This window comes from Camelus bactrianus, chromosome X (assembly GCF_048773025.1).
Source record: "Camelus bactrianus isolate YW-2024 breed Bactrian camel chromosome X, ASM4877302v1, whole genome shotgun sequence".
Lineage (NCBI taxonomy): Eukaryota > Metazoa > Chordata > Mammalia > Artiodactyla > Camelidae > Camelus > Camelus bactrianus.
Window position 1 is genome coordinate 46,278,536 of NC_133575.1, and position 20,395 is coordinate 46,298,930.

The following is a 20,395-nucleotide window of genomic DNA, read 5'->3' on the forward strand; positions in this document are numbered from 1 at the left end:
TTTATAGCAATACAAACCTACCTCAAGAAATAAGAAAAATCTCAAGTAAACAACCTAACCTTACATCTAAAGCAGCTGGAGGAAGAACAAACAAGCCCCAAAGTCAGTAGAAGAAAAAAAATCATAAAGATTAGAGCAGAAATAAATGAAATAGAGACTAAAAAAAGAAAAATCAATGAAACTAAAACTGGTTCTTTGAAAAGATAAACAAAATTGATAAGCTTTCAGTCAGACTTATCAAGAAAAAAAGGAAGAGGGCCCAAATTAATAAAATCAGAAATGAAAAAGAAGTTACAATTGATAACAGAAATACATGGGATCATAAGAGGATTCTATGAGCAGCTATATGCCAACAAAAATGATGACACAGAAGAAATGGACAATTTCTTAGAAAGGTACAATTTACCAAGACTAAACCAGGAAGAAATAGACAATATGAACAGACCAATTACCAGTACTGAAATTGGATCAGTAATTAAAAACCTCCCAACAAACAAAAGTCCAGGACCAGATGGCTTCACAGGTGAATTCTACCAAACATTTAAAGAAGAATTAACACCTATCCTTCTGAAACTATTTCAAAAAATTGCAAAGGAAGGAACACTTCCAAGCTCATTCTATGAAGCCATCATCATCCTGATACCAAAACCAGACAAGGATATCACAAAAAAGAAAATTACAGGCCAATATCACTCATGAATTTAGATGCAAAAGTCCTCAACAAAATACTAGCAAATGAACTCCAACAATGCATTAAAAGGATCATATAACATGGTCAAGTGGGATTAATCCCAGAGATGCAGGGATTTTTCAATATATGCAAATCAATCAACATTATACACCACATTAAGAAATTGAAGAATAAAAACCATATGATACTCTCAATAGACGTAGAAAAAGCTTTTGATAAAATTCAACATCATTTTATGATCAAAACTCTCCAGAAAGTGGGCATAGACCAAACATACCTCAACATAATAAGGGCCATATATGACAAACACACAGCTAACATCATACTTAATAGGGAAAAGCTGTAAGCATTCCTTCTAAGATCAGGAACAAGACAAGGATGCCCACTCTCACCACTTTTATTCAACGTAGTTTTGAAGTCTTAGCCATAACAATCAGAGAAGAAAAAGAAACAAAAGGAATCCAAATTGGAAATGAAGAAGTAAAACTGTCACTGTTTGTAGGTGGCAGGATACTATACATAGAAAACCCTAGAGAAGTGACCAGAAAATTACTAGAACTCATCAATGAATGTGGTAAAGTTGCAAGATACAAAATTAATATAGAGAAATCAGCTGCACTTCTATACACTAAAAATGAAATAGCAGAAAGGGAAATTAAGGAAACAATACCATTTACCATCATTCCAAAAAGAATAAAATATCTAGGAGTAAATCTACCCAAGAGGCAAGAGACCTGTATGCTGAAAACTGTAAGACACTGATGAAGGAAACTGAAGATGACATAAAGAAATGGAAACAAATGCCTTGTTCCTGGATTGGAAGAATCAATATTGTTAAAATGGCCATACTGCCCAAGGCAATTTACAGATTCAGTGCAGTCCCTATCAAATTACAACCACATTCTTCACAGAGCTGGAACAAAAAAATGTTAAAATTTGTATGGAAACACAAAAGAATAGCCAAGACAATCTTGAAAAAGAAAAATAGAGCTGGGGGAATCATGTTCCCTGTCTTCAGGCTATACTACAAAGTTACAATAATCAAAACAGTATGGTACTGGCACAAATACAGACACATAGATCAACGGAAAAGGATAGAAAGTCCAGAAAAACCCACACATGTATGGTCAATTAATATACGACAAAGGAGGCAAGAATATACAATGGAGAAAAGACAGTCTCTTCAATAAGTGGCGCTGGGAAAACTGGACAGCTACCTGTAGAAGACTGAAATTAGAACATTCTCTAACACCGTGTACAAAAATAAATTCAAAATGGATTAAAGACATAAATGTAAAGCCAGATACTATAAAAATTCTAGAGGAAAAATAGGCAGAACACTCGCAGACATATATTACAGCAATACATTTTTTGAACCAGCTCTGAGAGTAATGGAAATAAAAGCAAAAATAAACAAATGGGATCTAATTAAACTTAAAAGCTTTTGCACAGCTAAGGATACCATCAACAAAAGGAAAAGACAACCTACAGAATGGGAGAAAATATTTGCAAATGATGTGACTGACAAGGGGCTAATTTCCAAAATATACAAACAGCTCATACATCTTAATATGAAAGAAACAAACAACCCAATCCAAAAATGGGCAGAAGACCTAAACAAGCAATTCTCCAATGAAGACATACAAATGGCCAATAAGCACATGAAAAAAATGTTCAGCATCGCTAATTTTCAGAGAAATGCAGATCAAAACTACAATGATATATCACCTTACACCAATTTGAATGGCCATCATTTAAAAGTCAACAAATGATAGATGATGGGGAGCGTGTGGAGAAAAGGGAATCCTCCTACACTTTTGGTGGGAACGTAGACTGGTGCAGCCACTATGGAGAACAGTATGGAGTTACCTTGAAAAAGTGAAAATAGACTTACCATGTGACCCAGCAATCCTATTCTTGGGCATATATCCGGAGAAAAATAAAATTCAAAAAGACACATGCACCCCAATGTTCATAGCAGCACTATTTACAATAGCCAAGACATGGAAACAACCCAAATGTCCATCAACAGATGACTGGATAAAGAAGATGTGATACATATATACAGTGGAACACTACTCAGCCATAAAAAATAATGAAATAACGCCATTTACAGCAATATGGATGGACCCAAAGATTGTCATTCTAAGTGAAGTGGGCCAAAAAGAGAAAGAAAAATGCCATATGACAACATTTATAAAAGGAATCTAAAAAAATAATAATTACAATAATAATAAGGACACAAATGAATTACTTACTACTTATAACTAAGATGATTGGTTTCTTGAATATGTGTAAGCACATTTGACTGTCCTTTATGATTGGATTACCACATTCTGTTGATTCTTATTTTGTAGTTGGCTTTATTCCTTTGATAACTATGTAAGTTTAAAAAGCTAAACCTCTAATCTGTTCTTAGAGACAATGATCAGTACATATATGTAAACTAAAAGAAATGTGCAGTATACTGCATATATGTATTTACATGCAATCTAATGTGTACATGCAGTCAGTGTAATAATTCTACTTAATAAATTGAGAAAGGAAAAAAAGTAAAATAGAACTTTGGGTCTGTTTCAGAGATTTTTATATTGTACAATGAATTTTTTTTTAAAGTATCATGATGCTTTAATTATTGTACCTTTATAGTAGTGGGTTGTGCTAGTCTTCTCAATGTTTTTTTTTTTTTTAATTGAAGTACAGTTGATTTACAATACTGTGTTAGTTTCAGGTGTATAGTACAGTGATTCAGTTTTTTTCTGATTATATTCCATTATAGATTATTACAAAATATTGAATATAAATCTCCATGTTAACACAGTAAATACCTGTTGCTTATCTATTTTATGCATGGTAGTTTTTATCTGTTAATGTAATATTCATAATTTGTCTCTTCCTCACTCTCTTTCACCTTTGATAACTATACTTCACTAAGTATAATATTCTCTAGGTCCATTCTTCTCATTAATCTTTTAAAAGCATTTCTTGGCTCTTCTTGTCCAGGTGTTCTTTATGCTTCCAAATGAACATTATATACAATCACTTCATTTAAGTAAAATCATGTTCAATTGTGATTTTAATTAGAGTTGCTTTAAATCTATAAATTATTTAAGGTCAATCACCTCCTCTTAAATAATGGTATTTTACAAAGTTCCATTCTCAGCTCAATATTATTGTCACTCTATACACTATCTCACCAGGTGATCTCATATATGATAATGAACTAGATTATCATCTATTGTAGTTACTGGTGACTGTTAAATCTCTACATCTATTCCAAATGTCTCTTCCAAACTACAGAACTATACTCAAACTGAGTATAACTTCATATACTTATATGTGTTCTCATTTCCACCTGGATGCCTTACAGGTGTCTCATATTCAAGACATTTAAAAATAAACTTAATATCTTCACCCCTAAACAAACAAACAAACAAAAACACCCCCTACTTTTTTTATCTTTTGTGAGTGGTACCACCATCCAGGTGTTTAATCCAGAAATTGATTTGTTATCCTTAATTCCAATACCTCCCTTATCCCCTAACATCTGTACAATCATCATGTCTTATTCATTATCTACTAACATCTTTCAAAACCCATCTAATTCTATTAATCCTCATTGCCTACCACTTTTGTTAAAGTTATTATCACTTCTATGGATTATTACAACAAACTTCTTACCCCTTGTTTCCCTGCTTCCAATGTATCCCTTTTCTCCTTTTAGTCATTTATTGATGATTTTTAGTACTTGGATCACCGTTTTCCTTTCCACCCCAATCTCCACCACTCTGCTGAATGACTTTAAAATCTATATGGATGACTCATCCAACACTCTAGCCTATCAGTCCCTTGATCTCCTTAATTCCAGTATCCTTCACCACCACTTTACTTTAGCCCTTGGTCAAACCCCAGACTATCTCATCACTTGAAATTGCTGTACTTAAGTCTTAAAATTAAAGCACACTTACTATTTCCACTCCCACACCTCCCAATTACTCTTTAGTCCATAATAACCTGGCTTCTTTTCCCATCAATTTATTAAATGCACCAGTCATTCATTTGTTGCTGTATCCAATGGAAAATTTTATGTTCTTATCTTATTTAACATCTCAGAGGAAGCGGAACATGTTGGTCACTTCATTCTTGAAATGTTCTTCTTTTTAATATTTTTGATGCTGTCTTATCCTGGTTTTCCTTCTAACATCTTGCTCAGTTTTTCTCTTGTTTACTCTTCAATTAGTACTTCCCTTAAAAATTGTTTTTCTTCAGGGTCTTATTCTAGGATTGCTACTGTCTCACTGAGTATACTCTTCCACAGTGACTGTATTCCTTTGCCTTCAATTACTATTTAAATGTTGATCACTTTCACATCTATCCCCTTAGATCATACCTTTCTCTTGAGCTCCAGATCTTTACATTTATTAGAGATCTCTATTTGGTTGTATTACAGACATCTCAAATTCAAGAAATTCAAAAGTGAGCTTATCATCATTCAATGTCCCCCATTCCAAATCAACGTCTTCCCATGTTCCCTATATTGGTGAATAACATCACTATTTACTTGGTTGTCCATGCCAAAAGTCTGGGACTCATTTCAGAATTTTCCTCCAAATATGTGGGTATCATTTGAAGATCCTTCTCCTTAACACCTTCCATATCCAATTAATCACCAAGTTCTGTTCTTTCTATTTAATTGGTCTTTTTAGGACCTATCCCCTTTCCTCAATTTCAAATTTCTTCTCTTTTACTACATATTGCATTTTCTACAATTGGAGCTTCATTTTCTCTGCTTTTCTTCCATACTATCCCTTTACCTGTATACTTCTTTCTCATCCTTTACAGTAGTGGTTTTTAAAATGTAGTTCCTGATCCAGCAATGTCAGAATCACCTAGGAACTTGTTTGAGCAAATTCTTGAGCCCTATTCCAGACTTACTGAGTCAGAGGCTCTGGGAGTAATCCTAGCAAACTATGGTTTAACAAGCCTTCCAGGTGATTCTGATGCATACTAAAGTTTGAGAACTACTGATTTAGATCTCAGATAAGGCATTACCTACTCTGGGGAAGCACCCTTGACCATCCCAAATTAAATTAGGTAACCTATTCTACACCTCCATAGCACACTTATAAAACCTCTATTTAGCACTTCAAACACTGTGTTAAAATTACTACCTTACTTATATCTATTTCATAATTGCCCCAGTTTTTTAAGGGTAGGAACAGATATTATTTCCCACTGTTTCCATAACTTCTAACATTGTTCCTGTACCCATTAGGGTTCCAGTAATTGTTTATTCAATGAATGAATAAATGAATGGAAGACAATGTGGTCAAGTTTATGGTAATCCTATATTTAGTATTAGGAGATTAGTATGTGACTGGGGTTAAGATTTAGTCTGTCCTAAGGGGACAACAACGTTATATATGGCTGAGGTTCAGGATCATTTTGTGGTCTGGTACAGGCCACTTTCTAGTCATGATGATAGCCAAGGTTAACTTCATATCTAGAGAGGGTTAGAAGCTCAACCTGTATTCAGGATAAGGATGGTATAAGACTCCATATGTGGCAAGTGTTGAGGATGTTTTTGATGAAACAAAAGACCTAAGGCATATAGCCTGTTCTGAGATTGAAAGAATTAGTAGTTCATAGAGACAAATTATGTCTGTGGCTTAGTCTTGGCTAATATTCCTATTTCTGTTCTCTAAGATCATATATTTTTTTAAATGAACAAGCCAGAGGGCTTAAACAGAGGTGCTTCACATCTTTTTTCCTTCAGTAAGTGTTCCTACTCACCAGGCTCAGCAGCCAGTGGCCAGCCAGTGCTAGATTCTAGCACTCCATGGGCATGCACAGAGTAGGGGCGGCTAGCATTATTCTTGAACACCACAGTTAAAATATCACCAACCTCTCCTCTGAGAAGTGGACCTAACATATGCAAAAGAAGAAAAAATCTCATTAGTGGAATAGTCAAACAGGGATGTTAAAAGAATTTTTTAAAACGTACATACATAGGAGCTCCCTAGAATTAAAGGTTTGCCCCAAGAATGAGTCCCAAAACTGAAAGTCATGATTGACTCCATTTTCAAATTCAGAAGCCCTTGAACTGATACTGCTACCAACAGGATGAGGGTATTTCAACAACAAGATTACATCTCCAATTACTCCCACTTTTCCCACCTCAGCTCTCTTTATATAATAGCCCAAGGTTCTAGATAATCATGGCTCTGTGGAGTCATTGTTGGTAGGGAGTGAGAGTTTGGCACAGAGAATTGCTGGGTTCTCTTCAAGGGCCAGTGGGTCCCTTCTGCATAAGGACAAGAATGAGGAAACCCATTGGCCCCTATGAAAGTGAAGAAACTACAGCAATAATTAAACTGGGGTGCAAGGGTAATACTGGTTCCCTGTACCATTTTTTTCTTATGCTTTGATGTTCCTAAGTTCCCCTGACTTTAGCATTAAAAAAAATCACTCTCACAGATCCCTAGATACAGAGACCTGGAAATCCTGGTTCAGGTTGCAGCAGAATTAATGAACTACCCCATTTGATTGCTTATTTTTATGGTTGATTTAGAAAATTTGACTATAGTTCCAGCATGCTATAAGGAAAAACTGAAAACTGATAATGGGGAATGGAGAGGCCTTCCTGATATGACACAGCCTCCTTAGGAACAGCACAGGCTTCTAGACACTAGGAGGGAAGTAGAATTCCCTTACCTAAGATTCCCAAGTGCTCCTCTGCTCCAGTCCTTGGCTGTGGGATCCTGAATGTACCATCAGTGTATTCCCTGAATACAGCTTTCTTGTATCTGGAACCCAGGAGTCCATCACTGTTGCTCAGGAAGATATGACCATAACTAGAGGAATCCAAAGAGTGGTATTAACACCTGGCCCTCAACCCTTCATTTTCAGATATGTGGAAGCCACGTCAGACCTAGCCTCATATCACAGATAAAAGATATAAGAAGGAGGGAACCTATTCCTTCCCATGTCAGATTGTCCACTGCATTGGCTGTATAACTGCAATTAAAGATGGCAGATTTCAATATCTATTTATATTCTCTTATTTGCCATCATCCAGATGGGAATTTATAGTATGACTAATATGGCAAGAACACCGGGATGATAATCAGAAGCCTTGGAATCTAGCACCAGCCTTAAAGATGTCACAGATGGAATTGGCCTGACAAAAGGACTAACTGCTTCTGTTGCTGGAGGGTAAGAGGTGGGAAGACATAGGAAGAAAATTAAATCTTACAGATTTCTTCTTATGAAATGTTTTCCTGTTTATAAAGAGCTTTACTTTTTGTTTTATCATTTGACATTACCAATTGGCTGATGAGGTAGGTATGCCTTAGAAGTGGAGTTCAGTGATCTAGAGGTGACAGGACTTATCTTCATCGATACTGTCAGCCAGAAAAGGAGCCAGGACTTGGGTTCAAATCTGGTCAAGTTCTTTCGACTATACCACATTACTTTAAAGATGAGTAAACCAAGGCCCAGAGAAGGGAATTTTTCTAGATTGCAGAACAAGTTAGGAAGGCTTTAACCTTCAACAACCAACATAAATAATTGGCAAAGAGTAGTGAGAACACCAAAAATAAACTATGGTGGAAATTGTTAAACTGCACCTTAGTCTTCATTCTCCCCTCCTTCCTTTTTAATAATAGAATCACTCAAGTTTTAGCTGAGCAAGTGACTTCCTAACCAGAGATTATACTTCTTAGACTTTCTTGCAGCTGAGTATGGGCATATGATTAAGTTCAGAATAATGGGGTATGAGAGAAAGTAATATATACAATTTTCAGGTCATTGCCTTACAGATGGTACTGCTTGCCCTGGATTTTGTCCCCCTTTCTTGATAGCTTGGAATCACTGCAACTGGAATATACATGTTAGTTCCAGAGATGAAAGTAAGTATTATGTGTGACTAGTTTACCTATTGACCCTGAACAACTCATATCTATACTATTATGCAAGCAAGAAATAAAATTCTAACTTATTTTATCTACCTTATTTTGGGCTTTTCCTGCTATATAGCTTAGCCTCTATCTTAATGACATTTTGCCAAGGAGCAGCTGAACTTGGGGTATTCAGTCCCTTTAGTAAACTCTCCAAAACTTTTAAGTCCTAATATAGGTGCTTCTGGCTAACCAGAGGAAAAGAGGCAAAGATTGAGAGCATGAGGGTGTGAGCAAGGTCTTTTACTTCAGCTCTACAGTATAGCAACATAGAAGAAGCACTGAGTTCCAGCTTACCTGTGTTCTAGTCCCTGCTCTACATCTGTTGGTATCTTATTAGGTGACTTTAGATAAGTGCCTCTTTGTCTCAGAATTTCAGTATCCTCCTTAACTGTAAAATGACCCAGAATCTCTGAAAGTGTGATCTCTTTTTTTCTGAAGACTTACCTGTCCTTCTCAGTCTGGTTGTGCCATTCCAGTTCCCAGCTCCTGTCAGGGCAATAGTCCCACTCCACCTCTTCCGCCATGATGTAGTAGATTCTTGCAGCTTGGTAGTGTTGACGAGGGTTGGCCTGGTGACCAGGACACTGGGAGACATTATAGATTGCCCTCATCCCTGCTTCTCTATGGCTGCCTTCCTGGCAGTAAATCTCAAATATCCCTAAGGTAGGAACAGAGAGCAAAACTTGAATCAGAATAGCTCTGTGTAGTGCTTGGGGAGTTTCAGCTTCTCTATAGGCATATTGCAGAGAGTGTGTAGCTTCAGATAAGATTCTTCTATACATTAGACAAAAGATTATTATAAGTTTATTGAGAGTAATGAGCACAGAGGCTAAGAGTTCTGGTGCCAAAGCTACACTGTCTGGGTTTAAAACTAAACTTTGCCACTGGGATGACCAAAATCTTTCTGTTTACCAAGGGCTTCCCTAGTTCTAGCATTGAAAGTCCCGTGTCCTTGGAAATTCCTCAGTTCTGAGCAAACTGTGATGGTTGGTCAACCTATCTAGCACTTATTACCTATATAATCTTCAGAAAAGTTTTAAGTCTCTGTTTCGGTTTCCTCATGGTAAATGAGATAATTTTAGTTACTTTATGGGGTTGTTTTAGAATTAAATATGATAATATATACATATTGCTTGGCACAGTATATAGTAAATGTTCAACAAATGAAACTATAAGTAAATAAAATTGTAATAATTATTATTTAAAAGATGGTGTTGACCAATTTTATCACTTTTCTACCAAATCCCAAAGAAATACATGTGGGCATATGCGTATACATATACAAACCTTATATATGTCCCAGTTTGCTCTTAAATGTCTGAATTGTAGAGATGCTCAGACCTGTTCTCAAGGTCCAAGTTTCGATGTCAAGGATACAAAGCCTCATATAGACTATTGGTCAGGAGAGGCATAATTTCTTAGGACATTTTTTTCAGCATCCCTTTCCTTACTGCTCACTCTCTATCCCACCACTACAAATTCTTCTTCCAGGCTTTTAAAGGCCTCTATGAGATGGCTCCAAACTATTCAACAACTTCACTTCCCATTCTGCCCCAAATTCAACCAGTACTTTAATTGAATTTGTCACTGATTGCCCCTCTCACATATCCCATTCCTATCTTGAAATTATCACTCATGTTGTTATTACTTTTCTGGAATATACCTTCCATCTCCTTCCCCATAAACATCTATAAGAGGTTATTCATTCTCTAAGACCTAATCATGATTCATCTCTTCCAGAAAGCCCTCCCTGACTATTCTAGCCCACATTGGCCTCGACGCTCTTGGCCTCTCTACTCCTAGCATATTTTATATCAAAACCACATAGTTAAGGACTTATTGCTCCTCTCTTTAAAAAAATCCTTTCAAGAGGGGAGGGTATAGCTCAAGTGGTAGAGAACATGTTTTGCATGCATAGGGTTCTGGGTTCAATCCCTACTACCTCCATTAAAAATAAATATACCTAATTACCTCCCCCCACCAAAAATAAAATAATATAATAATAAATTAAAATAAATAAATAAATAAATAAATAAATAAATAAATAAATAAATAAATAAATAAATAAATAAACTGTCCTTTCCACTAGTTTATAGACTTCTTGGGAAAAAAAAATCTGTTCTTTTCTTTCCATATCTATTTCTTAACTCTTCTATTTTCCTATCCCCCATATCTATTCCATTAATAAATCCTATCATCTTCTTCAAAATCATCCTTCCATTTCCACTCTACTTCCTTAGTCAAAGCCACCATCATTTCTCACCTGGAAAATTTCAATAGTCTCACAACTCTCCTTTCTGCCTCTTCCCCTTCCCTCTTCAAACATTCTCCACACAGGATCCAGGGTCCTCTTTAACAAATATGATCCAGAACACATTACCCCCTTGCTTCAAATGCTCCATTCGTACTCAGAATACAATCCAAGCTCCTCACTGTGGTCTACAAAGCCTTACATCATATGACTCTTGCCAACCTCTATGATTTCAAGTCATGTCAGTCTTCTTCTAACTCACTACACTCCAAGCATACTGGCCTTCTTTCCTACCCTTGAACAAGCCATACTTGTTCCCACCTTAGGACATTTGCACTTGCTTGGAATGTTCTGCTCAGAGATCTTCATATAGCTCCTTCCTCTCACATATTTAGGTCTCAACTTAAATGTCACATTCTCATAGAGGCCTTCCCTGAATACTCTCTCTTTAATGCCCCTATCATTTTATTGCATCATTGTATTTAATTTTCTTCATGACATATATCATGATCTGAAATTATCTTACTATTTTATGTCTGTGTTTTTGTGTGTTTATTCTGTATTTCCCCTGAGAGTAATGGTCATGTCTATCTTTTCACCTTTCCACCCTAGTCTTAGCACATGGAAGATGTGCAATGAATATGTGTTGAATGAAAAAATTTCTGGGCAAATGAAAGACTATATACACTGCCCAAAAATCATAGCTTAGGAGTTGGTGTGGATAAGAAAGTATGATGATCATTGGAGGGAATGAGAACAAATAGAATACTTTCTGGGAGAGTCATGTGACCTCGGACTAGCAAATTGTCTGAATTCTCTCATATGGACATTGTTTTCCTAGATGCTTCTCTTTCAACACACTTCTGCCCTTGGTATCTGAGTCTCTTCCTACCTATTTGACCAATCTTTTATCTGTCTCCTTATTCTGGCATATCTTCTCCCTCTTTCCTCTTAAATGTTGATTTTTGCCTTAAGTTTTATTTCCTATAAGTTTACATGCTTAAGAACCTGAACTATGATAACACTCAGATATCTCTCTCTCTAGCCTGGACTTCTCCTCCAAAGTATATATTTTCATCCACAGCTACCTACTATAAAATCCACACCACTTGGATTTCACTAGGAACTTAAAACTCAACATGCCCCAAAATGAGTACTTTCTATCCACATGTTACTACCCTTCCCTTGCTCCTGTGTTTGCTCATTTGGGTAATAACACCACCACCCATCTAGTGCACAAGATGAAAACTTCAGACATCCTTTCTCTTGCTCAGCCCCTTAGCAAATTCTTGTCAGATCTCTCAGATATCCTTTAACTTTGCCCCTTATCTGCATCCTTTATGCTCCCACCTATTGTCAGGCTCTCATCACCTCTTTCAAGGCCCTCCTTCTCCAGCTCCTCTTAAACCTTATTTCTTGGTATTCCTCAACAATGGTGCTATTAGCATGTTGTGTGAGATTGCTCTTCATTGTTTAAGACTTTCTTACTTATTGCAGAAAGCTTTAGCATCTCTGACTCCCATTCTCTAAATGACAGTATCATACTCCTCATGTCCACAGACATTGTGACAACTAAAAATACTTGCTCACATTTCCAAATACATTTTAGCATACTACCTTAGTTGATAACCACTGAATAAAATCAGTCTATGCAACTTTTGTAGGCAGATGCTGCTTCCAAGTCATTGCCCATATGATTACTACTGCTATAATGCCCTCTTTACCACCCATTCCATTTCTTTGCCTACTGACAGTTTATTTATCCTTAAAGACTCAGCTTGAATATCTGCTTTTCTAGAAAAGTATTACTCCAAATACAATCAGGCAGAAGTTGTTAAAACTTACTGTGTATTACCATAGCTCTTGGCTGTTAGCATTATCATAGCATTGTGAATATTGTTTAGACACCTATCTCCATTTTACACTAACTGTGAACTGCTTCATCCATCCTCACATCCATAGCATCTAGACCAACAAGTGGAAGAAAACAGATGTTTACTATGTTTGGGGAAAATCTAATTGTAAAAGAAAGGGAAAGTTAAAAATGAGGAAGAAAAAGGAGAAACAGAGGAAGACAAGGAGAGATAAAAGAAAAGATACAGATTAAAGGAAAAAGAAAAGAAAACAGGAAGAAAGGAAAAGGAAAAGGAATAAGATAAAAGAAAAAGGAGATAAAGAAACAAAAATAAAGAAGAGAAAGGAATTGAGAGAAGGGAAGCCAAGAAAAAAAAAAAAAGGAAAATCAAAAGGAAAAAAAGAAGCAAAAAAAAAAAAAAAAAAAGAAGAAGAAAAAAGGATGGAAAAGAGGAAAGAAGGAAAGGAAAAAAGAAGGGAGATGTAAAAAAGGAGAAAAGCAAAACAGAAAGAATGAAAAAGAGAAAAAAGAGAGAAGGGAGAAAAAGTAATGGGGGAAAAAAGAGGGTAGGAAAGGGGGGAAAAGAAAAGAATAAAGAGTGAGCTCCACTGATGAAAAAGAGGAAGGAAACCCTGAGGGACCAGAGCAGTAATAAATATTCTCATCACTGCTAAGAAATCTAACATGAAGTTGGTGGAAAATAATACATTACAAGCTCTAGCTTTTTTATCTGCCACTTTCCATGGCACTCAAAGTTCTAGTGTCAGTAGTTCTATTGGAAGACCTGAGATGTATTATTCAGGATGATATTTTTAAATACAAATGTATCATTTCTATTAAATGCAATTAATATTTAAAATTTAAATATTATTAGAATTTAAAGCAAAACAAAAAGAGGATTAAAAAAGTCACCAATAAACCTGCAACATTCACACTCTTAACATTTTGCTGCATTTTTTCTGGATATTTGTTTTCTATTGTATTAAACATAATTATGAGTACCCCATAAACAACATGTTGAATCTCATGGTGATATTTTTAAGCCACCTGCAAGGCTGCTTAATTACATATGTATATTTACCAATCTTTGGGGGTCTACTCACAATGGCCTCTCTTAATCTTAATCAAAGACCAAATTCCCAAGGGCAGAATAAAGGAGATTAGATTAAATAGATCACCAAGGAGTAAGAATCAATAGGGCTTGATCAAGAAGGGGCAAGAGGAAAAAGAAAAAAAAAACTAGAAACAGCATTCCTAACCTGAGAAAATCATTTTCCCCCTCGAGGTCTCTGTCTCATATTTCCATTAGTAAAATAAGTGAATTAAGATTGTCTCAAAGGGGGTCTACCAGTTCCAATGTTCTACAATTCAGGAACTCTTCAGAAAGTGGAGAGTATGAAATGACTGGAAAATGTAAAGTTAAAAAAATGGGCTTTTGCTAGTAAGAAAACTCGGGAATCTTGACTATGAGTAAACTTTTAAGCCTTTACTCTTATAAACTCATTCACTTCCTCTCCCCCCATACTACTGATCAGAATGTTTTTAAGCCATCTACAGTCACTCTCTTAGGGCTGTAGTGTGGCACAAAAATAATTTTATTCATCCAAAGTAAGAGTAAGCTCTGGAGAGGTATATAGAACTGGCTGAGGAGCCTGTAATTTTGTAGGAAGGAGATTAAATGTAGAGTTTAGCTTTGGGGCCAAGGCTAGATAGAAGAGTCTTTCTTTTTCAGAAGTTCCCTATCCCAGCACTCACTGCAAGCATTTATTTCTGTTGTTCCTTTCAGTCCCATTAATGGTTGTTTCCAATTTGCTAACAACAACTCTCCTTCACCAAGAAAGCATCCCAAGTGGATGGGCAGAAATAGGGACCCACGAAGTCTGTGGAGACCTGATTTATGTCAAATGTTTTTCAAACCCAGTGCCACGCTGAAATTATTAATTGTTAAAGTGACTTGCTTCATTTAGACATTTTTCCCCCCAGATATGAATGAAATTTACAGAATAAAAATAAAAGTTTAGTGGGAACTGCATGGAACTGACAGATTTTCCTTACAGTCACTATTGCCACCTACTGCCTGGAAAAATAATGCACCCTAGAAACTGCAAGGGAGAAGGAGATGGAAGGAGGAAGGGAGGGAGGAAGAAAGAAAATAAAGGAAGAAAGGGAGGAATGGGGGAGGAATAAGCAAAACAAGAAGGAAGAAATCTAGCCACAGAGAGTGATTAGACCAAAATTAAACAGTAAATTAATAAAAGAGCTTGAACTAGAAGTTCTTGTGTTCTGATTCCTAGGATGAAACTGTTACAGCACACCCCACCCTACTCCCACCAGAAGTTTGAAAAAAATTCTCACAGAATGTCAGAGTTGGAAGGCCTAGGTATATCTCCTGGACCTCTTTCCCAATGCAAGGATTGTATCTATAGAATTTTTATTTGGAGCTATGTGGCCAAGTCTACTCTCTGCCTATATAAGAATTGTCCTGATATTGAGCAGCATCCCTACTTCTTTCCTGTTGTTCCAGAAAGAAAGCTTCCTCAGCTCTTCACTCTATTCTGCCTGCAGCTGAGAAGAGAATCCAAATAACCAGAACATGGAGTAAACACTGAGGAAAAAGAATACAGAAGTGTTTTGAAAACTTCCCTAGTACCCTCAACATGAGTCTTCTTTTCTCTTCACCATCCCCCCACCTCACCCACCCCCATGCCCAACAGTTTCTCAGCCTAGGGCCAACTGCTAAGGAACTTACCAGGGTTGTCGGGCTGCATGATGGCCATGACAAAGGTGTGAGGAAAAAGCATGGCTGCACTCTTCCTCATGCCCTGAAGCTGCACAGTGTTTCCCTGGAATGTGACCCCATGCACATCAGTCTCTGTGCCCAGGCCGAGCAGATGCCAGGCCACTTTATCACCCTTGCACATGTCCAGATTGGGCAGATTAGAGAACAGAAACCCGTTAATGGCTAGAAAACAGAAACACAAGACAGGGTGGGGAGATGAGACTAGACTACTCTGGCCAATAGCATGGCATCAGCTCTGTACTAAGATTTCCCACAACTTGAAATTTCTGAGTTATTCTCTACTCTTCTGCCTTCTTCCCTAAGCGACTTTAGTTCTACTTAGGAAGGCCTTCCTCTTTGGGATGAAAGCCCAACTGGACTTTCTGACTTTACCTCCTGCTCCTCCTTTTCCATGTTCTACACTGAACTACTCTCCACTACCACAACTCCTTCACACACACACACACACACACAAGTACCAATCTCTCCTGTTCCCACTTTCTTGAAACTCTCATCCTTTGGCTTCTGTAGCACCATACTTCCCTGGTTCTCTTACAACTTCTCTGATTGTTCCTCTTCCATCTTGTTCTCATTCTTCACGCCTTTGTAAAGTGTCGGGGTTCCCCAAGCTTCCATCCTCAGCTTTCAATCTGCTTCCTTCTCTTTATTTTCACTTCCATTGCCACTGGCCTGAACACCTGCAAAAGCCTCCTCCCTGGGACTCTTGCCTGCAATCTATCTTCTCACTCTCTCACACACACATATACACCATTATCCTGTGAGCTCTATTTGGCTTTGCATTCCCAAGATCTTAAACATGGTAGGCATTTAGAAAACACATGTTTACTTTTCACATGCTGTTCCCTCTGCCTGGAATAAACTTTCCTTCTCGTGTCCCACTACAGCAAATTACTACACATCCATCATGTCCAAACTCAGATGTCACCTCTTCTGTGAAGCAGTTATTACAATCTTTCTAGTTTCCTTGAAATTTTCCCCAACAAAATTCTGCTATATCACTTATCAGAATCCAATAATTTACTTACAAATCTATCTCCCACTCTAAATAAACCTAACAGGAAGCACATCATTTTTTCTGTATTTGTGTGACTGCCCAAACACCTGACACGTTGCCTGGTACTAATCAGGTGCTTTATAAATTCAGACTGGAATAATCTTGGTTTGTAGGACTATCTTAATATTCCAGTTGATGTAACTTGCTGGTAATAAGAACCAAGAGATGGAGCCAAAAGACAACACAGTCATTCTTGATCCCCCACCACCCTCCATACTCTCCTCAAAAATATGGGAAGATCTGCTTGAAGCTGATATAATTTCAAAGTCCATACATCCACTGGGACCAGCTTTAATGAGTAACTTTATTTGATAATCTCCTGAAATGTGATAGGAAAATTGCTTAACTCCTGATTCTGCTTCCCCTGTCTATAATATTTGATTGCAAACCTATTCAAACCCCAAGTCTCAGTTCAAGTAGTCCCTTCTTCTGGTTAACCTTTAATTGGATTGTTCCTCATTAACGTTCTCCTCCTTTGAACTCTGTCACATAAATGCTGTTCTACAAAATTTAGCACTTAATCATAGTCTGTCTTAGATTGTTCCAAAAATGTTTTATGAGTGTTGTTAGGGTGTTGTTAGTCTCATCTCATTGCAAAATGTTGAGAGCTCCTTGGAAAGTCAGACCATATATCCCCACTAATTCATTCACTCACCCACCTACTCATTAATTTAGTAGTTGACTAGTTCCATAAATATTTACTATGCATTAGACCATGTAAAGGATTCACAAATAAACAACAAACAATACTCACCTTTAAGGAGACTACATTCTAGCAGAAGTCAAAAGCCATGTAACAGATAACTACAATATTGATGAGTTTTTGGAATTGTTATTAAAATGGCCTGATAAAAATACAATAGTAGTTCAGAAGAGGGTGTCATTATCCTGGGTGTGGGTGATAAGAAATTGTTACATGGAGGAAGTAGTTTTTGAGTAGGTCTTAGAGAGTGGAAAGAATTTACACAGGCAAAGAGCAAAGATGTAAGGAGGGGCATTTCAAGTGGAGGACAAAGCAATGCAAAAGTATGAACTCAGAAAAGTATAAGCTATGTCTATATAGAGAAAAGTATCTCTGGTTGGTTGGAGTATGGGGTTGAGAAGCAAGGGTAGTGAGTGATAAGGGAGGAGGAGAAGAGTTTGGAAAATTATCATCCCAGCTTACTCTTCTCATTCTCCAGTGGATCCTTTGTGTGTAATCATTATTTCACAGTACCTTTTTCCAGTGTCACCCGTACTCTGAAGTAGAACATAACACAAGAAGGTGCTAAGTATAAGATCTGTTCTCTTAGGTTCAATCCCTCAGTTAGCTAATCTCATGGGCAGAACTGACCAATGCTGTCAGTATTTTCAAGAATGAGTCATGATTAAGTCTAGGTTAGACTTTATTCATAACCTCTTAGTTGTAGCTCAGGGCAAAAGCACTCCCCATACCATGCATCCGATTGGAGTCTTGGAAACCCTTGGCATCCACTGAGAGCAGACGGGAATCCAACATAGCAGTTGCTTGGTTGGCATTGCTGTACCAGCTCTTGTTCTCATCCAACACAGTGAAAAGTAGAAAGAATTCTTTATCCACCCCTTTCTGTAGTCCCAGTAGAAGAGAACAGAGGGAAGAATGACAATAGTTTCAGCAATTGTGGACTGTGTAGCTCCAGACCCAAAGATCCCTGATTATTTCCCATTTCCTTGTCCAAACACAGAGCCAAGCCCATATCACCTGCTTAGAGCTGCAGTTGTTTCTAGGAAATTTTTCCGAAGGTAAATTCAAATTGCAGGTGGGTGAAGGAGGTTAGAATAGAGTGATATGACTGGAAGGGAGGGATGTATGAAAAAGGGTGGGAAAGAAGGACAAGATGAGGATTATGGAGAAGAGTACAGGGTGTTCTAGAACACAGCTTAGAGTCAAATGGGGAGAAGAGTGGGAAAGGTGCCTAGGAGATTAGGAGAGGACTCTCTGGGATGTGGGGAAGAATTAGAAAATATACTATTTTTATTATTCAGTATTAATTATAGTAATATTATTGTTATTACTGCCAACATTTATTGAGTGCTTACTATGTATCAGACACTCAGACACTGTGTTAAGCACTTTATATGGGATATTTTAATTAATCTTCACTGAAACTGAAGATACCTTCTTCCATTGTTAACCCTTTACTATAGATGAGGAAACTGAGGCAAAGAGAAATTAAGTAATTTGCCCAAGGTTACAAAGCTGAAAATGATTAAACAGATATGAAAGAAGACAAGCAAATAGTAAAGCAGATTTAGGAATTAGGAGCAAGGTTTAGGGGCCACTGAAGTTAAAAAAATGAGGAGATAATAGGAGAATTTAAAATAGAAAGGAATGGAGACTAAGGTGTGTGTTTGTGAATGAAAGAATAGCATGCAAGATAGCATGAGATCACCAAATATTAATTTTTGATTTAATAATTTGTTTTTTTCCCATCTCCTCACCTCTAGAACCCCATTCCATTCTGAATTCTTATTCAGCAACCCAGCCTCATCCTCTTCCCAGCAGGCTTTTCAGCCAGAAACCCTGGCAATACCTGTTTGCCATCTGCACCCAAGGCACCAGCCTTGCACACCAGCAAGGGGCCCACCAGACCAGAATTTGTATCTCTTATGGGATCTGCAGCAGAGAAGTACATCCAGGTAAGACAGGCAGGATCTCGAGCAGTGGGGCCGGCATGGGTGGGGACTGTCCAGCGGTATGTTACTTTCTCAAAGGGGTTGGCCACCAAGCCGGGGTGGGATGAGCCTACAGGGAAAACATAGAATTCATTACTCACATTGGCTAGAATGAGCATCATCATCTCCAAACAGTAGAGCAAACATTATAATCCCACAAAGGCATTTTGGGGCAGTAGTAGGAGCAGCAATAACATGGAATATAGAATATTGAAAAGGATCCTGGGTGGGAGTCAGAGTGTGGATTCTGGTTCTGCCACTAATTGTAATATGAACTGGAGAAATGTAAACTTCCCCAGGTTTCAGTTTTCTAAACTCATAGGACTTAAGAATTAAAAGGGCTTTTAAAATTTATTTGGACTATCCCTCACATAAAAATACACATTCATCTGTTTTTGTATTCCTACTTCTGCTTAAAAATATTCAGAGATGGAAGATTCACTACCTGCCATCATAGCCTGTTTCATCTTTGAACAGTTCTAATTGTTGAACACTTTTCTCTCTATATACATATGCATGTGTGTGTGTGTGTGTATATATATATATATATATATACACACACACACACTAAGGCTGTAATTTCTTAAATGGACACAAGTAATGGTCAAACAATGCATAGAAATTTTATTTAAAAATTTAAAACCTATTAGTAATCAAAGAAGTACAAATGAAAACTGTTAGATAACTTTTTTGCCTGTCAAATTAACAAAATTTTTAAACATTATCATACTCAGCGCTGGTGAGAAGTGGTTCAAATGGCACCTACTCCTCTCACTCACCTATGAAAAGGTTAATTGTAAATGAAAATAGCCCTTTTGGAAAAAAAAATTGACAGAACGTATCACAAGTCTTAAAAAGTTTATGCCCAAGAAAAATGATACAAAATAAGTACTGAAAATTTTCAACCTAATGCAAGTAAAAACGAGTTTTGTTGTTGTTTGCCTTCAAGACTGACATTTTAACAAACATTAAAATGGCTGCCCGGGGGGATTGGGTATAGCTCAGTGGTAGAACACATGCTTAGCATGCGTGAGGTTCTGGGTTCCATCGCCAGTACTTCCATAAAAAAGAATTAAAAAATTGAAGGGC

General features: G+C 37.1%; 1 protein-coding gene across 4 annotated transcripts in view; it reads right to left on the bottom strand.

Annotated features, from left to right (window-relative positions):
- Positions 1-20,395, bottom strand: part of HEPH (hephaestin) — a 97,623-nt gene that overhangs the window by 48,209 nt on the left and 29,019 nt on the right. For all 4 annotated transcript variants that reach the window (XM_074359027.1, XM_074359026.1, XM_074359025.1 and 1 more), the window contains exons 10-15: positions 19,165-19,376; positions 18,047-18,197; positions 15,508-15,720; positions 9,097-9,310; positions 7,406-7,545; positions 6,485-6,616 (exon numbers count right to left, since the gene is read on the bottom strand). In XM_074359027.1, the coding sequence (XP_074215128.1) occupies positions 6,485-6,616; positions 7,406-7,545; positions 9,097-9,310; positions 15,508-15,720; positions 18,047-18,197; positions 19,165-19,376 (1,062 nt within the window). The remainder of the gene's footprint in view (positions 1-6,484; positions 6,617-7,405; positions 7,546-9,096; positions 9,311-15,507; positions 15,721-18,046; positions 18,198-19,164; positions 19,377-20,395) is intronic.